This window comes from Orbicella faveolata, unplaced genomic scaffold, assembly GCF_042242905.1.
Source record: "Orbicella faveolata isolate gen_17 unplaced genomic scaffold, um_ofav_v1 contig_2, whole genome shotgun sequence".
NCBI lineage: Eukaryota > Metazoa > Cnidaria > Anthozoa > Scleractinia > Merulinidae > Orbicella > Orbicella faveolata.
Genome location: NW_028301547.1, coordinates 25,775,459 through 25,792,167, shown reverse-complemented (window position 1 = coordinate 25,792,167; position 16,709 = coordinate 25,775,459). Strand labels below are relative to the sequence as shown.

The 16,709-nt window shown below is 39.2% G+C and overlaps 1 protein-coding gene across 3 annotated transcripts; it reads right to left on the bottom strand.

Moving 5' to 3' along the window:
- Positions 1 to 3,474: 3,474 nt before the first annotated feature.
- On the bottom strand, positions 3,475 to 16,680 carry LOC110049843 (monocyte to macrophage differentiation factor-like). Of its 3 annotated transcripts, none has more exons than XM_020755674.2 (7): positions 16,262 to 16,680; positions 15,128 to 15,209; positions 13,359 to 13,522; positions 12,165 to 12,239; positions 9,188 to 9,289; positions 6,528 to 6,600; positions 3,475 to 5,056 (listed from the first exon to the last, which is right to left on the bottom strand). In XM_020755674.2, the coding sequence occupies exons 1-7, from the start codon at positions 16,282 to 16,284 to the stop codon at positions 4,874 to 4,876; spliced, it is 702 nt and encodes a 233-aa protein (XP_020611333.1). In that variant the 5' UTR covers positions 16,285 to 16,680; the 3' UTR covers positions 3,475 to 4,873. The 3 variants fall into 3 exon arrangements, with proteins under 3 accessions (XP_020611333.1, XP_020611335.1, XP_020611332.1); XM_020755676.2 differs by having other exon boundaries at positions 16,444 to 16,680; XM_020755673.2 differs by lacking the exon at positions 16,262 to 16,680 and having other exon boundaries at positions 15,128 to 16,245.
- Between the last annotated feature and the right edge of the window lie 29 nt (positions 16,681 to 16,709).

Here is a 16,709-nt window from a genome sequence, read left to right as displayed (position 1 = left end):
AAACTGGTTAAATTTATATATTAGTAGACATTATAGGAAAGAAAAATAAGATAGTTTCGCAGTCTCTTTAGACTTTTTTGGGTAGCTCACTGGTGACTTGGACAGTGAATCCAAAACACGACAGGTATTTCTTTGTTGAGTATTACCCTTTCAGTACAACGAGCTGAAAAAAATTTCCTTATCTGCTTTAAAAGGTTAACCAGGAAGCTATTCAGGCTAACCATTTTATATTTACAAATTATGTACTAAATTAGTATTGAAGGCTCCGTGTTTGAATATATAAATTAATGTACTATAATGCGTTGTGTTTCTATTTTCGTGTTTATTTTTTGTGAGTTCACCCTGCTTCGATGAACCGCTTTATGTAAGGGCCTGGGACACTTGTTTCTGTCAACTCAGCCGCAGTTGTCATGCTAATAAGCCATTTTTGGCATTACTCGGGGTCAGTCGCGCGCTTATGTAGCTGAAAATACTTCCCAACTCATGGGATCATCTCTTAAATTGTTTGGTTGCTGTTGTTGACGGATGACAGTTTTCGATGTATCGATCGAAGTGTACGACTTGTACGCCTCTAACTTTTTTTTTTACCGCAAAACAACCTTCGAATTCTAAAACCAAGCATTTCTTAAAAGGAAAATTCCGTTCCGATAACAAGCTTCTCCGCCCCTTTCGAGACGAAAAGTTCACTTAGCTTTCAAGCAAATATAGGCACTACCACAAGAATTTCAAATCCGTCAAATATCTCTTTCTCTGGCGCACTTAGCTTTCGTAAAAACCGCAATCATCCTTCTCCATCTCTTCAATTAATACTAGCTCACCCATAATAGTTTTCAGCTAGCTGCGAGCTATTAAGGCTTGTAACCCAATCTGTTACAGTTCATTTTTTGATTTTTCTGATGGTCTCGGCTAAAACTAATAATCTCCCGTTCGACAGCTGAGTGTTATGTTGAAAAATTTGACCTTTTTCTTTCTATTTCAGCTCAACCTGCTATCTTGTGGAAATACTACAGCACCTCGCTTATCGGAACAGATACTGTCCCCCTCGGACAAATATCCGTGCATATTTTAGGGCCAAATATAATTATATGTTTGTGTTGGGTTGGTCTCTGAAAAACACATTTCCGAAATGCTTTTAATTTAGGCTCATACTTGAAAAATAAATTAAAGATAACCAATACAGGAATATCAACAATTCTCACACCGTTTGAACGACTGACAGTTCGTGCTTGACAAAATACAGTTATGTATTCACACCGTTGTTTTTACTGTTTTTCTTGTTTTTGCATTGCGTTTTCTTCAACATGTCGAGATTGTTACAACAGTGAAACGTCGATTAAGTTGACACCCTCGGAAAATTGCCTATCCTCTGTAGGAAAGGGAGGGTGTCCATTTAATGAAGGTTTCCCAAGAGAAAACGATATTTTTATTTTTATTTTCTTCTCGATAACAAACTTCTAAATTGTTCACCAAGCTATCCTGAATTCATGTTCTTGACCAACTTTACAACAAGTTGGCAAAAGTGTTGTTTGTAATCTGTCCTCGCAATTGTACGCAATCAGTTTTAGGTTAATTGCGGGTAAGCTTAAGCTTTCACTTTATCTTCAAGTTGCGTAAAACGGCCTCCAAGTTGCATGGATTATCAGAATCATACCACACTAAAGGTGCTCTTTCCTGTTCCTGATGTAGTTAGAGTCGCGCAGGTAAAAAAAAGCAGGAACGCGTAACTATTACTCTGAAAATATCCAAGGTTTGCACACATCTTGTTACATAGCAATCCCGCTGACTATCAACAAACAAACGCAAGTTCTAGTAGTTTAAATTGCGTTCATAGACGCCAGCATTTTCAATCTTTATTTCGTTCATTTAGCTTCGTAAATTTACGCTACAAGGGTGTCCAGCGCTGATGTTACAATTTAATTTACTACAGGAGCCATAACAATCTTGTATAAAATAGGCTCGACCTAATTTACGAATTTGATTGGCTGAAATCGATATTGAAAGCGGTCTAGATTTTCCGATCTAGAGCGGCATCTAGACCGGTAATGTTTTGCGGTGAAAAAGTTGCAAACTTTAATGCAAAAATGTTGACTATTTTCTTCTAACAATATTTATTTATGGCAATGCCAAAAAGTTTGATAAGAAAAGAAAAGAAAAGTAAAGAGGACGAGCAGACTTTGGCAGAATTAAGTTCAGCTCATCGCCGTTCGCAAACAAAATGTCACCTAGTACAAACCAGTTACATTAAACGAATTGAACTTTTCTTGTTTGCCATGTGATAAAAATCTTATTAACCGAGCTTAGTCGGTCTGTGTGGGAGAATTCTTGACCTCCTTCGCGTGTACAGACCTCACTGCGTTCGGCCTGTACTCACGACCTCGGTCAAGATTCTCCCATAAAGACCTCCTGCTCGGTTAATAAGAGCCAAGTATTCAACTGAGTGGCATAAAACCAAAACCAAAGTAATTTCACACTGCCCAATCACACATTGCACAGACAATCCAGTGAACCGATCAAAACTCAAATAATATAGTTGTAAACGGCGCAAAGCCCGGGAAAACGTGTGGGAACGAGTCATGATTGGTTTTGCCGGTTTTTGTCCTGATAAGATGATAAAGTGGCGCGAGTAATTTTAGCCAATCGCCCAGCGTAGTAAAGCAAAACAGAAGCAAACGCAAATTACTTTTGACACTCAAGTGAAAACCGCTCTTTCACCAGTTACTGAATTAATTACATGATTAAATACATCTTGCCTTTGTAACCTTCTCGTCATGTGAGCATAGTTAATTGAGGGGACTGGTTATGAAGCTCGGCAAACATCAAAGATGCCAAGATTTATGTTGGAAGGTCCACGACCACGCACAATCTTTTGTTTTGCGCTCATACGCTATGCATGAATTACGTAACCAACACCGTCGTTACTATTGGTTAGTTCCTCAGTACAGGGTAAACAACTATTGCGTTTAATGGACGGTCAAGGCCAAAAAAGCGAACGAAAACATACACCAAAGAACTTTGTCGGGTTTCATAACCATTCCCATCTATTAACTATGATGTGAGCGACTACTACGTTGATTAAAATGCGATTTCATATTCGCTATCAGTGAAGCAAGTGAAACTTCAGTCACAGCCTCGTTATTTTAAGGTTCGATACCGTTTGGGATTCCACCGAACAAGTTAATTTTTTGCTCAGGCAAATTAATCTGGTTAGCCTGTTCAGGGTTACAGATTAACGGGCGACCGAAAGAATCAAAGGCTTGCGTTATACCATAAGGTAAAAACGAGCGAGGCTTGAGAGAGAGAGAAAGAACTTTTGCCTTTTCCATTTGCTATCCCAATCCTCGCTCGCTTTTCTCTCGCCTGCTCGTGCCCGCTTTTTCGATTGTGCTCGCTGACTGAGAGCCTGGAACAGACTGCCATCTGGCTGGTAACCTTATTGCGTATTAAACATAATTAGTTTCCAAACGATACAATGACTCACAATTCTTTTTTTTTTTTAATAAATTAACTGTAATTGTGATTCACACTGCTTGCAACACTGGTACGTCTACTTACGCAATTTACAACAGTAATACAACAACTAAAGTCCATTACATTACCGACAAAACCTTTTATACAATTACTTACACACTACTTACACTACTTACAATACAATGCAATTACAGGTGCTACTTACAATAACACAATTTGCATAACTTACTCTACTGACTACAAAACAATATGATTACTTATTTAACTTACGAGACCAATTCTTACACTACTTACAAAGTAATACGATTTCTGATGCTACTTACATTCATATCAAAGCAGTGAGCAACAAAATAAAAGATTCATTCATATTAAAATAAAAAAGCAATAAAGTAAGATGGGCATAATTAATTATATTGGAGAGAGCACTCATTTCTTTTCAAAGAAGTTTTTCTTGTTGATATTTTCTTTCAGTTTCATATTTAATCTTAAGTTTCGACTGCAGTCCTTGAATTTTAGGAAGTGTTTGGCTTCTTCTGCAGTCCCACAAAAAAGTTTTCCGATTACTATGAAATAGTTTAATAAATTTGATAAAGAACATTGTTTGAATAAAACTCCAAATAAAACGTTTTGTTCAGAAAGATGGATTGGTTGATTCGATAGATGGTACCAGTGCGATTCGAAATCAGTCCAGAACGTTTTGGAGTAAGGGCATTCATAGAAAAGGTGATATAAATTGGTTCATCATTACAAAACTGAAGTACATGCATCATTAATTCTAAATCCAATTTTGCATAGTTTGCTGTTAGTGTAGAGAATAGAATCAATTACTTTGTACTGGAAGGCCTTGACATATGACTCAAGTGCAACCACATGTGGTAACGAGATTTCTCTAAATTGTTGGGTTATAAAATTAAAATCACTCTTCAATTTGTGGATAATATTAGGAGGTTGAGCCTTTTTTAAGCCCAGCAGCGAGCAATAATCTTTTGAATTTTTGTCTTTAATATCGAAGATTTTACTTCCAATTATAAGTGATAGCAATAGGGGTCTATTGTATTAAAGTTAAATAGAACATCGTGTATGTAAATGATTCCCGACTTAGAGTAATTTTGATAGTAAACCGGCTTGTTGTCTATTCGAATGTCTTTATTATTCCAAACAATATTTTTCCAATCACTTTCTGAAGCAAAAAATTCGCGGACCTCCGACCACCATAACAAAAGTTCGTGGTAAAATTGAGAAGATATCGTATAATAACCTGGCTGGTAACCTTATTGTCTATTTAACATAATTCGTTTCCAAACGATTTAATTTATTGACTCACTGTTCACTAGTTTGATTTGAATGGGAAAAAAAGAGATGAATTAAACGAGGGACGATCTAAATTTTTTCAAGATGTGCCAAACTAGTGTTTTTCTAAATATAGATGTGTATATACAGCATAGAAATGACACCACGCCCCAGTGGCGCAAAACAAATGCCAGATCGCATGCGCAAAGGGTATACGTCCATCCGACTTGAAAAACACTACACCACTGACGTAAAATGCTCCGCCCAAGGCCACCTCGGCCAGGCCAGCTCTATCGGTCTGTAAAGTAAAAAAAAAAGTGATAAGAGATAGAAGCCTATCTTGACATTAGACAATCAAGAGGTAATTTCCCTTTATGGTATCAATGCTTAGATATCACTTTGATTAAAGGAGTTTTCAGAAGAGCTTTCAGAAGATCTTGAAGAACACTCAAAGAAATGGTCTCTCGCAGATCATCATATTCTTTGGTTTCTGCAGACGGTGAACTTGGTTTGCGCTGATTACTTCGTTTTTTAGATATAATAGTATAGATATATAGCAGTTACAACTGAAGAAATACTCGCAAAGTAATTAAATTTTAAGTGAATTAGCTTTGTCAAGCAGAGCGAAAAAACACACAACCGCCATCTTCGCTGACCGCTGACAAACTATTTGTCTTCCTTTACCTCCTTTTCTTTCTCTCTTAAACACTTTATTTTTTAATTAATCATAACTAAATTATTTCATTAATGCTATTTATCATCTTCTACATGTAATTTGTATATATTTATATGTATTCTATTTTTTTTTTTCTGACACCTCTATAAAATTAATGTTTGTGAGAGTTTAAATTGAAATTGAATTGAATTGAATTGAGTCCAATCACGGTATTTTGAGTTATTTTGGCCACGTACAAAATTACCTTTAAATTGAAGAAAACCTTAAAATAGTAGTTTACTAAGATAGAAAAACACCAAAGAGATAATAATAAACCATAAAGGAACAAGGATTGTTAAGGATGGAGAAGATTTACACGGACTGCAAACGACGAACTTAAAAACCGCGACGTAACTCCTTTAAGCCACCTTAGCAGCTCTTGAGGAAAGAACTGCCAAGAGGGCTGCTCGCAAGCTAGATTAGACAAAAATGAGCAAGTGGTGTGTGAGATGAAATTGGGTATGAGCGACGTAGAAATGTGTGAAAAAAACGTTGCGCAAAAAAAAAAAAACCCAGAACATCCCCCAATTCTGTTCCTGGTGTATTTAACCCCGCGTTAGACTATGAGCAGTCTCTCTTTTGCTCGAAAATCCGTGGGGAAGAACACAAAACAAGTGAGCAGTCGTGAGCGTGCGAGCGTGATATGCGAAGCCGTGAGCCGCAAGTTCCGCGCTACTTGCGGCTCGCGCGATCGCCGCTCACAGTCACGATCGCACGCTCACTTGTATTGCGTACCTCCCCACGGATTTTCGAGGAAAACAGAGACCGTTCCCAGTCTAACCCCGAGTTGAAAAAGGAAATGATCTGCTGAAACGATCACGGTGTTTATTCTTGTTTTCTAGCAAAGGTTTCTGTGTGGGAGCAAGAACAACAACACTTTTTTAGAAACACCCACCACTATAAACCAACTAGTTAAAGGTAGACCAGGGCCAATGAAATGACAATGCAGAGGCCAAACGATGCGAGGATTGAGTTTGCATGTGGTTCTTTGTCTATGAAGCACGCTAAGCAGTCAGAGAATTGACAGACTAAACAAAAGAAGTAAAACACTTACCGTAGAAAAGACAAGCGGTAGAGACGGACATATTCCAATGATTAAATACAACGCTGTCTCCACCGTCTTGTATCTAAAAGACAAGAAACAAATGACCTCAAAAAAAAAATAATAATGATAATAACAATAATAATAATAATAATAATAATAATAATAATAATAATAATAAATAGCACTGAAAGTATGTTGAGACTGGTTTCCCAAGATTGGTTGTTTTAAGGCAAAGGGTAAGCGCGGTAAAATTCAAAGGAATCAGAGTATTACCACCTTGTAATTCAAGAAAACGCGTCTCGGCGATGCCACTCATTTATCTTCGTTTCATTCCTTTCTTTTGTGGCGACTTAAAGGAGTTACGTCACGTTTTTGTGTATCTTGTAAAGTTTAGCCTACGTTTTTCAAGTTCGCCGTTTGCAATCCGTGTTAATCTTCTCTATCCTTGACCATCCTTGTTCCTTTATGATTTATTATTATCTCTTTAGTGTTTTTCTATCTTAGAAAACCACTATTTTCAGGTTTCCGTCGTTCAATTTAAAGGTAATTTTGTACGTGGACAAAATAACTCAGACTGCCGTGACTGAGCTCCTTTGAAACTCGAGCACACGATCCTTAATTACACTCCATTACAGTTCTTGTTAATTCGACTCCTTAAAAGCCCCGGCCAAACGGGCGCAACATTTCAACGCAAGATATCGCAACATTGTTGGCCCAGCAGTTGCAAGCCCCGGCCAAACGATCGCAACATTTCACGCAAGCTATCGCACCATTGTTGGCCCAGTGTTTGCAAGCCCCGGCCAAACGATCGCAACATTTCGACGCAACATATCACAACATTGTTCGGGGCAACATGCGTGCGTTTGGTCACCCTGTTGCGAGGTGTTGCGACATGTTGGGTGTTGCAAATCGAACTAGTGCGCATGCCCTGGCGCAACATTGTTGCACGAACCTGGCCAAACGCATACGATATCATGCAACATCCATAAATGTTGCATGAAAAATTTGAACAGTTTCAAATTTGAGCCAGCAACACCAAACCTGTCGCAACACATCGCAACACATCACAATAGGGTGGCCAAACGCGCGCGACATGTTGGGCCCAACAATGTTGCGATATGTTGCGTTGAAATGTTGCGATCGTTTGGCCGGGGCTGAGATCAACTGAGAATAACAGTCGATGTGAGTCCAACCATAGGTATCGCAAGCTCACTGCGTCAGTTAAATTAAATACGTGAAGCTAGAAATAGAAATGCCAAAAAAACGTCTTCCTTTATTTTGTCATTTTCCTTTGAGTATTGCTAATGTTGCTGACGAGTTTAAGGCAGTTTTATTAAGCAATTTTAGCGAGTTTCAACTGCATCGTTTTCTTTTCCACAGTACATAGTGAAGCTAAAAATAACTAAAATCGCTCTAAAACGGCCTAAAACTTCACCAGCAGCATGAGTAATAAAAAAGCTGAGGAAGCAGGGGAAGACAATTTCATTGTATGTCATTTAAGATGTGTCTATTATTTATCGTGGTGCAAGGTAAGACGATGAATTTTACTCGTTTGTCTCAAGATGGAGGCACTTTGAGTTAGTCCCAAAGTGACTCCATCGTGAGACAAACGAGTAAAATCCATCTGTCCAATTTCACTGTATTTAAGGATGTTCGCGTGAAAATTTTCCGACATTGATTGTTTTCTGAGAAAAAAAAATGGGGGGTCACCGACTTAATTCGTTTTGGAGAGAACATGCCCGGAAGAACACCCTAAATCTGAAAAAATCGCGCTTCGTTAGCGAATAAAGCCACAGTGTCTGAAAGCCCCAAAATATTGCAATTTGATCTTAGAAGTGAAATGTTTTCTGCCAAATATTGTTTAAGTAAACCTATTAAGTGAATTTAGTCAACTGGTGTGGTTCCTTAAAGAAGAAGAACAACAACAACTTCCCACGTTGATTTTTAGTTCATTTTTGGACAATGTGGAGATAATAGGGTCACCGAACGTCCAAGATCGTTAAATCCAGGCAAAGATATAGCAATGGCCATCTGCCCTATCATTGTTCATTTTATTACTTAGCGCACGCTCTCATGGATGACGTGGCGTGTGAATTTGCGTGCGCGGTAAGGATGCGCAGAAACAATTGGCGCGAACTTCCTTAACGTCTTTCTAGCTGCGTTTTCACTTTCCCATGCAAAGCTTGGAGTGTGTCTGTGGCTTGATCAAATGCCAATTATATATAGACAAGGACAGCCTGGCCCCGTCCACGCTACGCTTGGAAATTTGAAAACGCAGCTTTATTTCTCCGGTTAGGCCTACCGTCCAAACTAATCCGTCAAGAGAACGGAGCTTTTCCAAAAACGCTCTTCAAACCGGGGGAATTTGAAAACGTCGGCCTTGTGTTTCAGTGCGGACTGAACACATTTTGAAAACGGAGCTTTTCGAAAACGACGAAGTCACGTGATTTCTCTGCCCGAGCTTTCCTCAAACATGTATCCAAAATGACCGCTGATTGCTGTGTGTTCAAAATTCTCCAGGCGTAGTGTGGACGGAAAAGATTTGAAACGTTTTCAGAGTGAAAGCGCTGTTTTCAAATTTCTCCCGCGTAGTGCGCACGGACCTAAGAAAACTCTTGACCAAACTCTGATCGACTCTCACTTTCGTTTCATTCTATCTTTACAGTTACCTTTCATGAAACATGTATGAATAAATAGTGCCAGTGACGGCCAAACACCACAACAGCCATGTAAAAAGATCACCAAATTTACCAGCATCTCTCAACACTAACCTGAAAATTAAGAATATTGACTTACTACAAAAAAATCACCAAACCCGTGGAATAGGCTAGAATTTTTGTGTAGAGACCATTCCCACGTTTTTACCCTCTCACATTCCTTTGTGTTGCTGGGAGTTGACCATAAGCGAAGTTTAAACTTAGGGTGGGGAAAGGGAAAAAGGTGGATAAATGTGTTACTAAAAATATTTTAACGCATTTTTCTGCTTCCCTTTCCCCACTTTTAGGTTGAATTCGTGTCTCGTATCGATCACGGCACTTCACTGACAGTCAACTCACAACAACATGAAGGAATGCGGGCGGGTCTGTAAAAGAAGTGGGAGTGGTCATTGTACAAAAATTTGAGTGGTCCATCACATCCAGAGACTTTTCTTTGCCCCTTTTTCTAAGTTTCAAAATTATTTTCCTATGATACATAGAGGCTTGTTGCTCCTTTATAAAAGGCACACCATTTATTTCAGACTCGAACAACTCAAAATAAAACATATAATTTAGGACAGGACTGCTTTTACCAGGGGAAACCCCCAACCCCTGTCCCTTTTTCTCAGGCCACACCCAAGGTATATCAGTACTAAGGGACCGTTCATTTTTTATAAGGTAGGGGGGGCTGGTGGGATTTTGGGGGGGGGGCCATGCGAAAAAAATGGCTTTCGAGGGGGGGCCATCCCAAAAAAATAAGGGGAAAAGGGGGGGTCACGTGAAATATTTTAGTAAAACTTTAAAATGGCATAATGTTTGAATATCAAAAAAATTGCTATAGAATAAACATAGAAGGCAGGATATAAATTTATTACAAACTTTCCTTCTGCTTTAAAAAAACGTTTGGCGACAAAAAGTATTTGTAGCTACTGAAAAGAAGTATTTAACACTGTTATTTTCTAATGCAACTTTCACTGGCACTCATCTTCATCTTCGCTGTCGTCGAGTTCTTCGTCGCCGCTTGTGCTGCTATGGGAGTCTCTTTCACCAATGCTGCAAGAAGCAGCAATGCTTTCCGTCAGAGTGTACTCTTCAGGGTACATGAAGGTGTAAACATAATCTCTGACTTCCCGCTCAAGGTTGGTGGTGATTCTGCTTCTTGCAGCATTGGTGAAATAATTCCCTTCCAAGAGCTGTGCGATGTATGGCCCATCTCTTCCAAATATCGACGTGGCAACATCGTCAACTGTAAGACACTCTTCCGGGACGGCCGTTCTAGGAGGGTACACAAGGCATTGTGGAAGATCATTTCCTAGCGGGTTTCCAACACAGATTCCATAGACTCGTTGGACGTTGTTTTCAGTCCGCTTCCTCTTTCTTTCATTTGACTTTCTGCAGTTTTCTTTTTTCCTTCTCCTTTTGTTGATGTGCTGTTTGAGTATGCCTTTGAATATGCTGTTATAATTGCTCTTCTTATTTTCTAGTGCTTCCATGTCCTGCGTGACCTTCGTCAACTTAGCTTCTGTACATTTGATCTGTTTTACATTAAAACTGTGGGCAAATTCTTCGCCCTGCTTTAAAGCAAGCCCACTGGACTGAAAGAGTGTGGAATCGTGTTCCTTTACATCTTTCAATATGACATTCAACTTTTCCACCATTGCTCTGTGCTCTTTGATGGAGAAGTTCAGTTTTCTTCCATCACTGGGCTTCAACTGGTACCCTTGCATGGAAAACTCACTCGCCCTTTCTGAACAGCCATCCGCACCTAGAAAAATTGCTTCTTTTGCATGTAAGATGTCAAACTGCCTGGATCGTTCAGCTGTAAACCTTTTCTTAAACGACTCGTCGCTTTCGCCATTATTGCGCATTTTGGAATGAGCCTCTTTCATGATGCTCATGTAGTAATGCGCTCTTTCCCCGATTGGATTAACAATATAAAGAAGAAAGAGCATGGAAGTGGCAGGCTGGTTTTATCTGACCCAGAGAGCGTTGCTCTATTTGCAGATAAGTTTATTGTCAAATCGAAGTTTGTGGTGGATTATCTTCAGCATCTTGAAGTGCTGGAATTTAAAAGGAAAAAGAGAGCAGAAGAAAAGGCAAAGTTAAGTAGGGACGCAAAAGATAAATCTTATGAGGATTATCCTTGGACTGAGTTGTGCGATGATCTAACCAAGCTTAAAAAGCTACGTGTTCCAGAACTAAACAAGTACTCAAACCACCACGGGCTGAAGCAGCATTTGAAAAGCAGCAAGAGTGAGAAAGTAAAGGCAATTGTAAGACATTCATGCTTGCAGCAGAAGAGTCCTCTCAGAGCTGGCCAACCAACACTGAGAAATGTCAGGACATTGACACAAAATGACAACAGGGCAAGTGCTGACAGCAGTGAAACGGATGAAGATGACTCAAGTGACGTCATTCTTGCATTCATCAATTCAGATGAGGAAGATGCCAATGAGAGGCCAAATGCCACACGCTCAGGGCGAGCCATAACTAGGAGATCCGAAATTGACTTCTCTTTCTTTTGATTTGTTTTTTAAACAACAGCTCTCTGTCGTATAGAGATTGTAAATATTGTCTTCATAGTGAGCACAATAACGTGAAATAGGGGGATAAAAGAGAAATATTAAAAAAGTTGAAATCTAAATATTGTTTGTTCAATTTTTTTTTTTTGGGGGGGGGGTCATCCCAAAAAATGACCGCTATAAGGGGGGGCCATGTGAAAAAATTGGTAAGCTGAGGGGGGGTCATGCGATTTTTAAATGGTGCTTCCCAAATCCCACCAGCCCCCCCTCCCTCATAAAAAATGAACGGTCCCTAAGGTTACATACGATGAGGCAAGGCATCGGCAAATGCTTTGATTATGTTCTCTGATGAGCAACAAAGAACGAGAAGGGGCTTGAGTTAAAAAAAAAAACACTAAATAGCAAGACTTCAATGGCAATAAACTCACCATGGCATATATGAGGCTGCAATGAAAAAATAAATAATACCACGATCGCTTAAATGGAGGAAAAATCTCAGGGACCTGAAAGAAATATTATCAATATACAGAATACAGTCAATATGTAACACTTAACACTGTAAGTGTAATGAGAAAGTCAGTTGTATACATTACAGTATAAAAGCATAGATGTAACAGTGCTAAATTAGGTATTATGGCCAGTGATATTTCACATTTGGTTCAGGTTGATCAAGGTTCATTGTTTTGTAGCACAGTAAATGGAGAAACCATAAAAAATTCATTCACCCTTCATAATACCTTTTGCCATGTTTCCATACACTTAGTTTATGCTTCTTTAGGACAACCTTTGCAAAATAGTTGGACAAGACGAATGTGATGAAAAACAAAACCTTTATCAGAACATTTCTGTTCCAGCAACAACCATCTCTTACCCCAGGGCCATTTCGAAGACTTTTCACTTTTTGATCTGTGGGTCAGTACTTGAAACATTTTAAAAAAATTTATTTTGTTTCATCGAGAGTCTTTTTGCATCCTAGGGGTGGTGAATATGGTAACTGCAAGACTAGCATTTCTCCTTAGTTTTCAGCCCAAGAAATATTGACTTTTAGTTCTTAAATTGCTGGATGGAGACTTCAAAGCATTTAAAATCCAAGGACAAGACATCCAGATTCTAAGACATTCAGACGCAATTTTTAAACAAACAAATCAGACTTTCTGAACCTTGCAAAAATTCAAGGCTCCAAGAGAGCTTTAAGAAAAAATTGAAACTGCAACACACGTATGCTAAAAGAACGAAGCTGTTTGACCCATAAAATTCGATGAAAATTATGAGAGACTCCTTGTTCATGAAGGACCATCGCCACCCCTAATCCTACAGATGTGCATCTAGCAGCCAGGGCTGTATTAAAGGCTGTAACTCGTTATACTAACACCTGATATGGCTGAGAATGCTTGATTTTATATTGATGCTACTGGTGAAATTGCCCGTTTTTAATACAATTCACCCACAAGTTTGTTACAGGTGTGGAGAACAAGGCTACAGGTGACTGAAAACTTAACGATAGCCCGGGCATCATAGGTTTGTAATGTGTGCAGAGAGATAGATCTTATTATATTCATAACATATTGAATGTTTACTAGCAAACATTTTGATATCAAAGTCTGCAAGTCATTGTATCTCACCTGGCTTTACCAGTAAGGCTGACAGCATGAAACAAAGTTGATATCAGGAAAATTAGAATAAAGGCAACTCCGTAAACTAAGGCAATTAGTCGATGGCTTGCTGACAGCATTTGAGAATTTTGGTGGAGTAGATACATTGCATAAACAGCTGGCAACACAAAGAACTGAAACAAAGGCACCAAAGATGAAAATTAACATGGCAATAGCTAATACCTGCATTTTGATGTGCCATCAAAATTAACTTCTGAGAGTGAAGAGAAAACTGACAAAATTTTTAGCAACACCATATAAGCAGTATCATGGTAGAGGGATATGTGGGTCAAGTCAAGTTTTAACTTTTGCACAAAAATCACGTTACTTTCAGCAATATAATTTGTCAAAAGTCAGATTTAGTGCTTTATTCTTGAAGCTAGACTAAGTGACATTTTGAACATTGCTTAGACTATGAGATATGGATTCAGGTTAATTGTAACTAGAACCCTGTTGTCATCTTTGTCGCATCATAGACTGAATTCTAACATAGTTTCAGGGGCTCGAACACCCCCCCCCCCCCCCCTCTGCATTTCATTAAACCATGAGTTTCTGGACTCTCCATGTTGTGTTGTTGGCTTTGTAGTTTCTTCTTAAACTAATTCACTCACTTTTCTAATTGACATAATTAATGGACTTAGGGCCTGTTCACAAGGAGTGAAGGTTACCCTGGCAAGTGGCTTACCCTAGCACTCACACATTTCCTCTTCTTTTCTCTGTCGTGTTTACAAGGTAGCTAGGGTTACCCGGGTAGGCAGATTACCCTATCTGCCTCCTAGATTTACCCTTGCAGGCAGGTTACCTTTTTCCCTTGCAAACACTCCAGGTAGAGTTAACCCGCCTACCCAGGTTAACTTTCTACTTGTTTCCAGACCCTTTGAGTGTAACCGCGTATTAAGTTGTCCTGCCTATTAAGTTGTAGGGTTACCCTATCTGTGAAATTTTGCTTGCAAACCCGGGCTATCTTTTGCCCTCCAGCTAGGGTTAACCCACCTGCTAGGGTATCCCTCCCTCCTTGTAAACAGGCCCTTAGTTTGGTGTCTTTAAATTTGTTTTTTGTTTGTTTGCTTATTGGCTTGTTTCATTATTGGTAAAACTTATCATTCCAAAAGGTCCCCCTCCACTCCAGAGATTGCTGTTAAGTTTCCTACTTTAAAGTTTTGATTTTTGACCCCAACTCCCCACCCCATAGAATTTCCAATTAGCTTCCTTGGGGTGGGTACGGGTATTTTCTGGCACTGCACATTAGAAAATTAAATTCAATGAAGCCTGGTTCTCATATCCCGCCAACCCACTTGTGATGTAGTTCGCTGTTGCAACTGACAATGTTCGGCGATCTGTTTGAGTGGGTCCCTCATGCATCTGCGATAGATCACCGACGTACTCAAATTTCTGAAATTTGCACAAAATACAAATCAAATTGGTGCAATTTTCGACCATTCCACCTGTAAATATGGATCGAATCGTCTTACTGGAGTACGTTACATTTGCAGATGATGTTCATATAAAATATTTTCATCGCCAACAATCGCCGACTTCCACTGGCTTGTCTGCGAAGTTGAACTTAGCTCAACTTCGCAGACAGGCGGTCAATGCCTGGGACAGATTGTAATTCGGCAATAAATGTTCACATATGCCGTAATGGTGACCCAGGCTGTGCCAGCAGCTATGTCCCAGGTATGTCGGCAGCATATGAGAACCAGGCTTGACTCTAAACTCAGATGTGTAATTATTCTTACTCCATGAGTGATGATGTTCGCTGTCTGTTCTACTGTTGTTGGTTGGTACGCTTCATTCTTTTTGGCAGGAGGATTCATCAATCTGCGAATTATTATCGTAAAAGGCATACTTAGACATTTAAGTGGAGACAAACGAGCTGGGATCTCATAGCAGCGGTATTTATTCTGGACAAACGCACTAGTTATCCACGTGCTTTTAGTTGGTTCATCCATATATAAATAAGGAAATGTAATGGTACAAGTGGTACATGGGACACACACACAGACAAAATTAGTATGGGTAATCAAATGGTGATGAGTGAAAATAAGAAATAATTTCATGCGCATATTTTCCTAATTTCATGAGTGTATCATTTGACTATAAAACAAATTATGATTACATCATTTGATTACCTTTTAATATTATGGGCAGTGGCAGATCCAGACCTTGACCTAAGGGGGGGGGGGGGGTTGTTTTGCTTGCCCTGCCGGCTTTTCTTTCTTCTGTGATTTCTTCTTTTTTTACCCAAAGTAAGGGGGGGGGGGCCAGGGGGCCTGGGCCCCTCCCCTAGATCCGCCACTGGTGGGTGACAAATTACACTTACAATTGTGGGTTTTTGACTGGTTGATTGTATTAAGAAATTTCACGCCAAACATTGCCATAGCAATTTTTAAATTTCATTTGAGAAATAATATTAATTTACACAAAATTTAGGAGTAATTTGTCACCCACGATATTTATACTGAAAAATCTCACCTCTATCTCCACATAATTTTGTTTTGGCTTCGCCTCACTACAAAATTTTCAAAGGAAAATTTCCTGCTAGAGTTATCAGCTTGCTTTCCATTGTGTCATAAAGAGTGGAAGCAAAAGGGCTAACACTGAATGAAAGAATCAGCCTCAGTTATAACGTTTATTATAGCTTGCATATGCGCCGATTCCCTCTAACATGATTTTATGGTTCTGCTAGGACACATTTATCTTAAGTTACCAGCGCGAAAAATTGTAAAAAAAAAACTGAATCAAAATATCAGACTAACAACCATTTGCTGAGAAATCCTTGGCTAAAAATCAAATTAAATTACAATAATTTAATGCAGACATGCTGAGGTTAATAATTAAAGAATTGACATTTGCAGAAGAGACCGGTTTACCTTGAGCAGCTGAAGCAACTCATTATTATTGAAATCAGTGGTCTGTAACAGGAAGAAATCTTGTCTTCTTTTCCCAGAGATCAGCTGAATTAAACTAGTACGTACGGTTACACAAACTGACGATTTCGATCTGTTGTGACTATTCTCAGCTCAGCTGTGCATGTGGAACATCAGAAAATTACCTCATGCCAGGATGCCGGTGACAACCAACTTTCACAGAGAATCTAGCTTCGTCAAGTCATGTTGTCGCGATTTTAACTTTCAAAGCAATTCACAGTGTCTTCCGACAATTCAAGATTTGACCTTATTTGACCTAAGAAAAATTATTTCTCGTATAATTCAAAGATATCATCAGAGCTCAGTCGGATTTGCAGCACAGCGACCGGAACAGCGACACTAACTTGACAAAACACCCCGTCCCTACCCGAGACAAAACCGTTGTAACGTC